Raw genomic sequence first — 12180 nt, 5'->3', positions numbered from 1 at the left:
GCCTATAGTCCCAGTTAGTCAGGAGGCTGAGGCAGGAGAATGGCGTGAACCTGGGAGGTGGAGATTGCAGTGAGTCAAGATCGCGCCACTGCACTCCAGCCTGGGCGACAGAGTGAGACTCCGTCTCATAAGTAAATAAATAAATATAAAAATTCCAAGCATAAAACAAAAAACTGGCAATGTAAGGAATTGGGGAAGGTGTGATGGAACTGCGCTCATGTATGCTGGAGGTACTGGGATTACAGGTGTGAGCCACTGTGCCCAGCCAGGAGTGCCCTTTTTGTAAAGCATCCTGACATCAAACTTTTTTGTTCTCTGGTCCACTAATACCACCCCTAGGAATTTGTCCCAAAGAAATATTTTCAAAGAACAAAATGAATCAATAAACCCACTACATGTACAGAGATTCTTTGTAGCATTGTGAATAATACTGGAGAATATGGAGTCGCTTAAGTACCCAGCCTTAAGGAAAGCCTAGGTTAGTGACGGGTCAGCCACATGAATGGACAAAGGTGTGACCCGTACGTGGTGTAATTAAGTAGATTCCGCAGTGACCCGAGACGGGTCCTGTGGGTGAGACGTGCAGAATACAAGATTGTACCCATCTACCTTGTGCATTCAGCTCTCGAGAAAGTATGCATTTCTCTGCACAAAGCCCAAGGAGCATTAAGGAAGAAAAAGGATTATTGTTCAGAGTGATGTGGTTATGGAAAATCTTTTTTATGATTCCCCCCAAAGAAAAGTGGCACACCGCCAGGCTGGCCAGTGTTACAGGCGTGTGCTTTGCAGATTCTTTTTCCCCCAAGGGATGTGGTAAGAACATAAGGATGGCTTGGCCTTCCCAGGGAAGTTGCAGAAGGAAATTGTGTACATATGGATGGCACTTTAATTCTGCACATGTCAGCTGGGAATCTTTTATGGGGCGATAAAACAGTTTCTTGGTGATCATGACGTGAGGAACAGCTGCAGGAGTGGAATTCCATTGCCCTGGAGGTCAAGTCTTTAGGGGTGGGGGTTGGCAGAGGTTTGAGGGAAATAGCTTTGGCTGACTCCACATTACTCAGTCAGCCCAATAGGGGGACGGGCACCCTACTCATCCTGTCATTGGACAGTTTGAGCAGAGCCTGGGTGCCCTCTCTTACGGATCCTGGGATTGCAATAGAAGGAAGGGTGTTTTTTTGTTTTGTTTTGTTTTGTTTTTGAGGTGGAGTTTCGCTCTGTCACCCAGGCTGGAGTGAAGTGGTGAGATCTCAGCTCACTGCAACCTCCGCCTCCTGTGTTCAAGTCATTCTCCTTCCTCAGCCTCCCTAGTAGCTGGGATTACAGGCACCTGGCACCACATCCAGCTAAATTTTCGTAGTTTTAGTAGAGAAGGGCTTTCACCATGTTGGCCAGGCTGGTCTCAAACTCCTGACCTCAGGTGATCTGTCCACCTCGGCCTCCCAAAGTGCTGGGATTACAGGTGTGAGCCACCACACCTGGCTGGAAGGTTGACTTTTATAACTTAGATTTGCAGATTCTGTGTATGGCTGAGCGTGTTAGTCACATTCACTGTGTCTGGTGACACTTGCATTGTTCACTTGGGTTGGTAGCTAGACCTGGAAATGAGAACTTGCTACTGAGATAGGGCAGGATGAGGGGGCAGGGGCTCAGCCCAGGCTCTAACATATCTATTCAGAGAAGAGGAGGTGGTCAAGATCTGTGGTTTCCAAATACAGGCTCAGCTGCCTGGGAATCATCCATGGAAGCTGCAAAGAACCCATCTTCTTGGGCCCTTCCTCAGAGGTGGGAAGTCACTTCACCTGGGTGGGGCTCAGGAATGTGCTACTTAAAATTTTGCATTCTGGGGTCGGGTGTGGTGGCTCACACCTGTACTCTCAGCACTTTGGGAGGCCAAGGTGGGAGGATTGCTTGAGCCCAGGAGTTTGAGACCAGACTGGGCAACATAGTAAGACCCCCATCTCTATTAAAAAAAATAAAATAAAATTACACTCTGAGTCCAAGCGGCCAGGATTAGGAGCCATGACCCAGATAGGCTGTAGAGGGGACCCCTGTCTTGCTGTCCCCTCTCTTAGTCCCTGCCCAAGCGGATTTCATGTTCCCCAAAATGGGTACTACAAAATCCTCCCTACCCCTACCAGCGATCAAGGGGTAGTCCCAGTCTTAGCATCAGACGTGTAAGTGACTCCCACTTTAGAAGGGAAAAGAGTTAAAGGGCCCAGAGTCCAGGCAGGTCTTGGATATTGCTTCTGCCCTCCCACCCTCTGGAAAGGAGAAGGACCTTTGTGCTATCTTCCCGGGTCCCTCTTTAGAGGGCACTATCAGACGTTTGTCGTCCGGGTGTGGTGGCTGATGCCTGTAATCCCAGCACTTTGGGAGACCGAGGCGGGCAGATCACGGGGTCAGGAGATTGAGACCATCCTGGCTAACATGGTGAAACCCTGTCTCTACTAAAAATACAAAAAAATTAGCCGGGCGAGGTGGCGGGCACCTGTAGTCCCAGCTACTCAGGAGGCTGAGGCAGGAGAATGGCGTGAACCCAAGAGGCAGACCTTGCAGTGAGTCGAGATGGCGCCACTGCACTCCAGCCTGGGTGACAGAGTGAGATTCCATCTCAAAAAAAAAAGAAAAAAGAAAGAAACCTTTGTCATGACTTGCTCTGAACTGTTGAATAGTTATTGCAGAAGTGGTTGTGCAGGTGTTGGGGTTACACGGGGAAGTGACACAGTCGCTGCCTGCTCCTGCTCACATCCTTGCCAGGGAAAATGGGAACGCACACACTACACCAGGCACCCAAATGCTCTCATCTGTCTCACCCAGCCCTGGAGCCTTTGCCTTTGTTTAAAATAGTTTTTGGTGTGTGTGTGTGTGTGTGTGTGTGTGTGTGTGTGTGTGTGTGTGTGTATGTGTATATGTGTATATATATTTTTTTTTATCGAGATAGGGTGTTGCCATCTCACCCAAGCTGGAGTGTAGTGGCTGATCTCGGCTCACTGCAACCTCCGCCTCCTGGGTTCAAGTGATTCTTATGCTTCAGCCTCCTGAGTAGCTGAATTATAGACGTGTGCCACCATGCCTGGCTAATTTTTGTATTTTGGGTAGGGTTGAGGTTTCATCGTGTTGGCCAGGCTGGTTTTGAACTCACCTTTTTTTTTTTTTTTGAGACAGAGTTTCGCTCTTGTTGCCCAGGCTGGACTGCAGTGGTGTGATCTCGGCTCACTGCAACTTCTGCCTCCCAGGTTCAAGCGATTCTCCTGCCTCAGCCTCCTGAGTAGCTGAGATTACAGGTGGCTGCTACCACACCTGGCTAATTTTAGTAATTTTAGTAGAGACAGGGTTTCACCATGTTGGCCAGGCTGGTCTCAATCTCCTGACCTCAGGTGATCCACCTGCCTTGGCCTCCCAAAGTTTTGGGATTACAGGCGTGAGCCACCGCGCCTGGCCTGGTTTCGAACTCTTGACCTCAGGTGGTCTGCCCACCTTGACCTCCAAAAGTGCCAGAGTTACAGGCGTGAGCCGCTGCCCCTGGCGCTTTTGGTAAAAGTAACCTGGAATTTGGGAGAGAAGATCAAACTCTTCATGGGACATGGGTTATTTAAATTACTTTGGATGTCACCTCTGGAAGGTATTTATCAACCCATCTTCTCACTTCTACTGCTCTGGAAGCTCGGAGGCCAGAGGCCTTGCCTAGTCCATCTCAGGATGGCTGGTATGTCTAAAATGACAGCCTGATCACGTACGTCTCTTCCTGCAAAACCCTGGGGACTCCCAGCCACCTGCTGAGTAAAGTCATCTTCTCACGGAGCATGTGAGACCTGTGATCAGGCCCCTCCCTGGAGGCCCCCTCCCTGGACTGCCCTTCAGTCTCTCCTCCCTGCTGCTGCCTGTGCCCTCCCTGCCGTGAACCCTGACTTGGTGTCTAAGGCTCTGCTCTATTGTCCACCCCTTGTACAAGCCTCCCCCTTGTACCACTTCCCGCATCTCCAGGAAGTGCTTCCGTGGAGCCATGCCTGGCTCATAGTGCAGTACACCATGGCCGTGGGTTAGCAACTGACCTGCGTGCTGGGCTGTATCTGGTACCCCTCCGTACCCTTGCCCTTGCCCAGGTGCCTCTAGCATCTGATGACAGCTTGGGGAGCAGGCTCCTGCAAAATCAGGTGCACAGACAACTCCCACGGGAGCCTCGAGCCTTACAGAGGTACAGTGGGCATCCCCTGAGCATGAGTTGATTCCTGGTGGACAGGATCAGGCTCCTAGACTGACTGGGGGGACTTTTCTTGTATCTCCCCAGGGAACAAAAGGCCAAGAGGAACAGCCAGTGGGTACCCACCCTGCCCAACAGCTCCCACCACCTGGATGCCGTGCCGTGCTCCACAACCATCAATAGGAACCGCATGGGCCGGGACAAGAAGAGAACCTTCCCCCTTTGGTGCGGATGTGTCGCTGCGCTCACCCTCTGTGCTGATTCTGCCTTAGTTCTCCAGCACATTTCAGTCACCTCCTCCCCAGAAAAACACTGCTTTGACCTTGTGCTCCCCACAATGCTACAGTACCTCCTCCTCTTTGAACCGCTGTGTTTGCCTGACCTCCAGGACATTATCTGTAGCCTCCTTGGCTCTGTCTGCTGTCACCTTGCTGTGTCCTCCTCACCTCTCTGGCCCCTCAAGTGGAGTTACTCGGGGCGTGGTCGTTGGGCCCTTTCTCTGCCCTCAGTTTCACATGAGTGGGTCACAGCCAGTCTGATGGTTCAGATGCCATCCACATGACTCCCACCGTGCCACTGCTTCCCAGAGGCTGCTGGAATAAACCACCACAAACTGGTGGCTGTGAGCAGTGCACAGTTCTTCCCTCACAGTTCTGCCCAGGAGCCCGGATTTGGTTTCACTAGACCAAATGCATGTGTGGACAGGGCCGTGCTCCCTTCAGAGGCCCTCGGGGCAATTCGGTCCTTGCTGCTTCCAGCTTTGGGGGCTGCCACGTTCCTGGGCTTGTGGCCGCCTCACTTCAGTCTCGGCCTCTGTGGTCACGTGGCCTTCTCTGCGTGAAATCTCCCTGTGTGTCTCTTAGAAGGACGCTTGGTGATGTAATTTAGGGCCCTTCTGGTTAACCTCTCAGGATCTTTTACTTAATCGTATCTGCAAAGTCTCCTTTTTTGGCCATATGAGGTGACAGTCACAGGTTTTGGGGATTAGGCTGTAGATGTCTTCGGGGTCTGTTTTTCACCTCTGCGGCCCAGACTTCCTCAGCTGCCCTCACCCCCTCAGCCTCATGCTGCCTGAAGACTTCTCCATCTCGGCGCATGGAGATCCAGCCCTCTTCCTTGCTCAGGCTGTAGGTTTCTTTCCCAAGGCCTGCCTTTTCCTCACACAGCAAGTCCAGTCTCTCCAGGGTCCCACCTGGGACTGCCTTGGCCAGCCCCCCACTGCTCTCCTTGGGGTCTGTAGCAGCCCCTGCCTTCCCTCCCTGTTGCCTTCTCAGCTCTGCAGCTGGTGTGTCCTCTGCTCCAGGCATATCATGTCACCTCTCCACACAAAATCCTCCAGGCTCCCCATCACCCTTGGAGCAGAAGCAGGAGTTCTCACTGGGGTGCCAGGCCCAACCTGGCCTGGTGCTGCCACTGCCATACTCTGCCCCACTCACTCTGCCTCAGGCCTGAGATCACCCTCACTGCTGTCAGACCTCCCAGAGCTTCTGCCCTGCGGTTGCCTCTGCTAAGGTTTAGCCCGTTCTCTCTCCTCCCCTCTTTCCTCTTTCTTTCCTTCCATCATTTCTCCTTCCCTCCTTCCCATCCTCCCAACTCCTCCTTTTCCTTCTCTCTTCCTTCCCTCCATCTCTTCTTCCCATCCCTAGTTGACTGTCCCCTTCTCCCTTAGACTGGCCACCCCTTTCCTCCAGCACCCCTACGCCTTTCCCTGTCTGTTTCCCAGCACATTCATGCCTGGCACTCAGCTCGTTTCTCTCTCTCTTCCATCTGCCTCCCAAGGTTGCTGGGGGCCCTTCTCAGCCCTCTCCATGCTTCCAGACGCCCTTAGGTGTCCTCTGTCCTCCAGCTCCATCTCACCAACCTGCCTGCCCAACTCTTTCCTCTTTATCTTCCCAAAATACTCAACTCCATTGCTTGGAATTCTCCTGGGACTCCCTCAGGGCAGTGGCCAGTTTGCGTAGCCTGAGAGGAGAACTGTGGGTGCTTCGACACCCGCTAGCTTTGCAGCATCCCTGACCACTGCCCCCCATGGAATCTGTGCTCTGTGGTCTGTTTGTGCGTCCTCAGCAGTTCCTCCATTCACCTGCTTTGGCCTTACTGGAAAATTTCCTCTTCTGGAAATGCTATTCTCCTTGCCCACAGCCTTCTGTGAAAGTCCTGTCAAATTTCAGACTTAACTATCCCTTCGCAGGACATCTGGGTTTTGTTCCAACACTGCCCGGGTCGATCCTATTGCAGACAGACTGGTGCTTGTCATTTATGGCCCCACCTGTCCCCATTAGACCGTGGCCCCGGGACCCCTGTTGCCTCAGCTGTTAGCTGATAAGTGACCATGTTCCCCAGATGGGTTTGCAGAGGCCTGCTGTGCAGAGAGGGAGGCTGAAAATTTGCATACCTAGGGCCCTGGCACCCTCACTGACTGTTGCTTCCATTTCACTTTCAGCTTTGATGACCATGACCCAGCTGTGATCCACGAGAATGCATCTCAGCCCGAGGTGCTGGTCCCCATCCGGCTGGATATGGAGATCGATGGGCAGAAACTGCGAGACGCCTTCACCTGGAACATGAATGGTACAAGGCAGTCGGGCTTGGCTGGGCCTGGCCCCAGCCCCTGTGTGTTATGTGGGAACAGTCCCCTTTCCTACCAGCTGCTTGTCAGGCAGATTCTGGACCTGACACGCAGGACATCGGGGCATAGTTTTGGAGGGTGTGGGCTCTGGGTTCAGCCCTGGTTCTGTTGCTGTTCACTGTGGGTTGGGCATGTGAACTTCGGACTCCTTTCCCCATACTGAGGTTGGGTGGCCCAAGGGGCCTGGCATGGGAGGTGGCTGGTCTGCATAGCATGGATGATGATGACAATGCCACTCAGACCTAGTTCAGCCCCCGAGCCCTGCACACACCTGCCTTGGGTCCTGTCCACCACCCTGTTTCTGCTATGTGAAGCTGCATGTGTGCCTCATGCCTCTCTCCTCTCCTAACTGGTCATCTCTTTAGATATCCTCAGTCTGTAAGTCCTGGGTCAGATGCCATCTCTTCTGGCTCTTCCTGGGCTTTCAAAGCCTGAACAGAACTCAGTCTTTGTGCAAATGTAGACAGAAAGGTTAGAAGGGTATGCATCCCAAGTGTCTAGACTGCTTATCCCATCTGGGAGGGAGGATCATGCCTGCATTTATTTTCCTATTTTTTTCTAAGTCTGTTAGAATGTATTTTTGTTATTTTATTTTATTATTACTGTTTTTTTAGATCTTGTTGAATACCAGGTTTTGTTTTTTTTTTTTTTACTTAGTGTCTGTATCCTGCTGAATTTTCATAATGAACATACTCTTTATATTCAGACAAAATGCAGGGAATGTCATCTTTATTTTATTTTATTTAATTTATTTATTTATTTTTTTGAGACGGAGTCTCTCTCTGTCGCCCAGGCTGGAGTGCGGTGGCCGGATCTCAGCTCACTGCAAGCTCCGCCTCCCGGGTTCCTGCCATTCTCCTGCCTCAGCCTCCCAAGTAGCTGGGACTACAGGCGCCCGCCACCTCGCCCGGCTAATTTTTTGTATTTTTTAGTAGAGACGGGGTTTCACCGTGTTAGCCAGGATGGTCTCGATCTCCTGACCTCGTGATCCACCCGTCTCGGCCTCCCAAAGTGCTGGGATTACAGGCTTGAGCCACCGCGCCCGGCCCATCTTTATTTTATTTTACCTATTTTATTTTATTTGTTTAAGAGACAGAGTCTCACTCTGTTGCTGAGGCTGGAATGCAGTGGACGCTCTCATAGCTCACTGTAATCTTGAACTGCTGGGCTCAAGCAATCCTCCTGCCACAGCCTGCCAAACAGCTAGGAATACAGGCATGTTGCTGTGTGCCGAGCGTTATTTTTAAATGAGTGAATGTTTAAAATCATCAGATTCTCACCACCCGAATAATGTTTTCAGTTTTACCTTTTCTCTCTGTCAATTCCACATGCAAACATATTTAACATAGTTGTCACTATAGAGCAAGTCTTATTTTATTTTTGTTCACTTATCATAAGTATCTTTCTGGTTTCTCTTTTTTTGTGGGGGGAGATGGAGTCTCTATCGCCCAGGCTGGAGTGCAGTGGCGCAATCTCAGCTCACTGCAACCTCCACCTCCTAAGTTCAAGCGATTCTCCTGCCTCAGCCTCCTGAGTAGCTGGAACTACAGGCACCCGCCACCATGCCTGGCTAATTTTTGTATTTTTAGTAGAGATGGCGTTTCACCATGTTAGCCAGGCTGTTCTTGAACTGACCTGAGGTGATCCGCCTGCCATGGCCTCCCACGCTGCTGGGATTATAGGCATCAGCCACTGCACCCAGCCTCTTTCTGATTTCTTTAATCTTCAAACAGTGCAGCATTTTCTACTGGGTCGAGGTACCTTTGTTTGCTAAAACACCCTCTGCTGTAGATGTCTCCACAGCAGATAACATAGTTGCAGCATTTTTCTCTCCAAAGGGATTTCCTAAGGGAGGAGAGTATGAGTGGTTGTAGCTGCCTTGAGCTTTCTGGAAGGATTAGGCTGCTTCCTTTGGTCATCCCCAGGCACTCGGCATGCTAGGCCTGAGTGCTAGGACTACCACTTGCTCACACTAGTGCCAGGCCTGAGTCCAAAGGCTTCTGCTCAGCCCTGAGAAGAATGTCTGAGAGCCATCTGCCAGGTGCCTGTCCCCTAGGTCCCACAGGTCAGCTGGTGAGTGGGGACGCCAGTGAGAGGAGACATGGGTGAGGGAGGACACTGGCAAGAGACTCCAGGAGGTTGTATTGAGTGTAGATGGGGACAGGTACAGTTCACTGGTCATGCCCCAGAACAGGGACAGGACAGCCCATGGGGACCAGGCCACCAGTGCTGCACAATGCCTGTTATCTCTGCCAAGCTCCCCACTTATCTCTGCTGGCCCACATCAGAGTTATTTGTTAATTCTTGTCTCTCCCTCTCCATTTCAACCCTTTAAGGTCAGGGGCCTTGTTTTTCATTGCCGTTTTTTTCTTTTTTTTTGAGATGGAGTTTCGCTCTTGTTGCCCAGGCTGGAGTGCAGTGGCATGATCTCAGCTCACCACAACCTCCACCTCCCAGGTTCAAGTGATTCTCCTGCCTCAGCCTCCTGAGTAGCTGGGATTACAGGCATGTGCCACCATGCCTGGCTAATTTTGTATTTTTAGCAGAGACGGGGTTTCACCATGTTGGTTAAAGTGGTCTTGAGCTCCTGACCTCAGGTGATCCGCGTGCCTCAGCCTCCCAAAGTGCTGGGTTACAGGTGTGAGCCACTGTGCCCGGCTGCTGTTTCTCTTATCATATAATCTAGCGCAGCATAGGAATTTAGTTGTTCACATTGGATCAGTCCATGCTCTGTCTCGTTATGTTTCTTTGAGCAACACATAGAAAGTTCTGGTTTGTTTGTACCCCCGCCCTGTTCCAAAAAGCATGTAAGGAAGCTTACCATGAGTACACTGGGCCCAAATGACTAAAGCAAATGAAAATGAAGTGGTTAGGAAAAACTGGATAAAGAAGAAATGTTCAAGTTGAAGAGGGAGCTTGTACTCAGATTTTATTTGGTGAACATTGCTGGGAATTGGGCGTGGCTCTGGGCCTTTTTAGAACCAGGCAGAGTGAGACATGAGGATCATTTGCACACTCAGTGTGGTCAATGTTAGCAGCAGCCTGTGGCTCTGAAGAAGTAGAATCACACGTGGTCCTGGAATCTGAGATTTCCCACAGCCCTCAGGAAGAGGGCATGGTGTAGTAAGGAAGACCAGGATCATCCATGAACTCCACAGTGAGTTTCACTGGGCTGTTCCTCCTAGGAGTTCTCATGTAAAATATGATGTCCACTGAAAGTAATTTAGAACACAGTCTTAACTGGTGGAGAACCAAAATAGTGTTGTTCTGCGAACTCTTCCTCAGCTCTGGGTGGTATTTAGCGTTTGTAAGAGCTGTGATTCTTAACTGGTGGTTAGAAGGCCGTGCCAAAATTGTCACTGATTTGCTTTGAAATTTCAAATCATCTTAAAGGTGGCATGAGAGTCTTTATCACAGTGGGATTAAATATGTAAAGTAGCATTACTGGAGTAGCATGAATGAAGTGTATGTTCTTCAGGCCACCTTCAGAATCAGGATTGGCCAGGCGTGGTCGCTCACACCTGTAATCCCAGCACTTTGGGAGGGTGAGGTGGGAGGATCACTTGAGGCCAGGAGTTTGAGACCAGCCTGGCCATGATGGCGAAACCCCATCTCTACTAAAAATATAAAAATTAGTCGGGTGTGGTAGTGCATGCCTGTGGTCCCAGCAACTTGGGAGGCTGAGGCACAAGAATCGCTTGAACCCAGGAGGCAGAGGTTGCAGTTAGCTGAGATCATGGCGTTGCACTTCAACCCGGGCGACAGAGTGAGACTGTCTCAAAAAAAAAAAGAAGCAGGATTTTTCTCAGGTTTCTGGTAGGTGCTGTGATGCATTTGAGGTTATCTTCTCTGAAAAGGACTTGAAGTAGGGCTTCTCTGAATCACTGGTGAAGTATGGTATCACCTGCCTTAACAGTCTGCTGAGGAAGGGAAGTATTAAAATCCTCCAGAAAAGATGAGCTGCCTAACTAGAACACATGCAGACATAGATGCCATCTTCGCCCAGAAGGGAGCAAGGGAATCGCCTCAGGAAGAGGTTTGGAATCTGTCTGGGCACACAGGCAAAGGAGGGATTAGGGTCCTGAGTGTCTACACTTGGCTATAGAAGGCAAGTTTTTAGAGATTTATATCCACATGCTTGTTTTGGACTCTAAAATATTAAATGAGGCTGAGCACAGTTGCTCACACCTGAGACTGAGGTGGGCAGATCACTTTAGCCCGGGAGTTCAAGACCAGCCTGGGTGACATGGTGAAACCCCATTTCTACAAAAATTCACCAGATGTGGTGGCACGTGCCTGTGATCTCAGCTACTTGGGAGGCTGAGGTGGGAGGATCGCTTGAGCCCGGGAGGTTGCGGCTTCAGTGAGCCGTGATTGAGCTACTGCACTCCAGCCTGGGCAACAGAGTGAGACCCTGACTCAAAAACATTTTTTTTTAAGTTTAAAAAAAAATCAAATGATAGATTCAAGAAGCCAAGTGAAGCCCATTATGATTAACCCAAAGCGATCCATGCAAAGACACATCATAATTAAACTTCTGGAAACTCAACACAAAGAAAAAAATCTTGAGAGCAATCAGAGAAAAGGACAACTTACCTATAGGGAAAAGACCATAAGAATAATGGTAGATTTCTTTTCTTTTCTTTTTTTTTTTTTGAGACGGAGTCTCACTGTGTTGCCCAGGCTGGAGTGCAGTGGCGCTATCTTGGCTCACTGCAAGCTCCGCCTTCCGGGTTCACACCATTCTACTGCCTCAGCCTTCCGAGTAGCTGGGACTACAGGCGCCTGCCACCACGCCTGGCTGATTTTTTTGTATTTTTTAGTAGAGACGGGGTTTCACCGTGTTAGCGAGGATGGTGTTGATCTCCTGACCTCGTGATCCGCCCACCTCGGGCTCCCAAAGTGCTGGGATTACAGGCGTGAGCCACTGCACCCAGCCAAATGATGGTAGATTCTCATGTGAAACTGGAGGCTAGAGGAAGTGGCATGATATTTTTCAAGTACTGAAAGAAAAGAACTATTAATCTAGCATCCTGTACCCAGTGACAATATTGTTCAGGAATGAGCGATATTGGACATTCTTAGTCAACACATTCTTAGATGAAAGAAAACTAAGTGTTGGGTGCAGCGGCTGACGCCTGTATTCCCAGCACTTTGGAGGCTGAGGCAGGTGGATCACGAGGTCAGGAGTTGGAGGCCAGCCTGACCAACATGGTGAAACCCCATCTCTACTAAAAATACAAAAACAATTAGCGGGGCGTGGTGGTGCATGCCTGTAATCCCAGCTACTCGGGAGGCTGAGGCAGGAGAATCACTTGAACCTGGGAGGCAGAGGTTGCAGTGAGCA

The 12180-nt window shown here is 50.3% G+C and overlaps 1 protein-coding gene across 3 annotated transcripts in view; it reads left to right on the top strand.

Moving 5' to 3' along the window:
• Nucleotides 1-12180, top strand: part of SMARCB1 (SWI/SNF related, matrix associated, actin dependent regulator of chromatin, subfamily b, member 1) — a 46098-nt gene that overhangs the window by 10828 nt on the left and 23090 nt on the right. For 2 of the 3 annotated variants that reach the window (XM_011960843.1, XM_011960842.1), the window contains exons 4-5: nucleotides 4292-4429; nucleotides 6648-6775. In XM_011960843.1, coding sequence (XP_011816233.1) covers nucleotides 4292-4429; nucleotides 6648-6775 — 266 coding nt within the window. Of the gene's footprint in view, nucleotides 1-4291; nucleotides 4484-6647; nucleotides 6776-12180 lie in introns of all 3 variants that reach the window. The other variant, XM_011960841.1, reaches the window with a different exon arrangement.

The sequence above is a fragment of the Colobus angolensis genome, unplaced genomic scaffold (assembly GCF_000951035.1).
Source record: "Colobus angolensis palliatus isolate OR3802 unplaced genomic scaffold, Cang.pa_1.0 Scaffold527, whole genome shotgun sequence".
Classification (NCBI taxonomy): domain Eukaryota; kingdom Metazoa; phylum Chordata; class Mammalia; order Primates; family Cercopithecidae; genus Colobus; species Colobus angolensis.
Note: the sequence above shows the minus strand (reverse complement) of the source record. Positions and strands in the feature narration are given on the sequence as shown.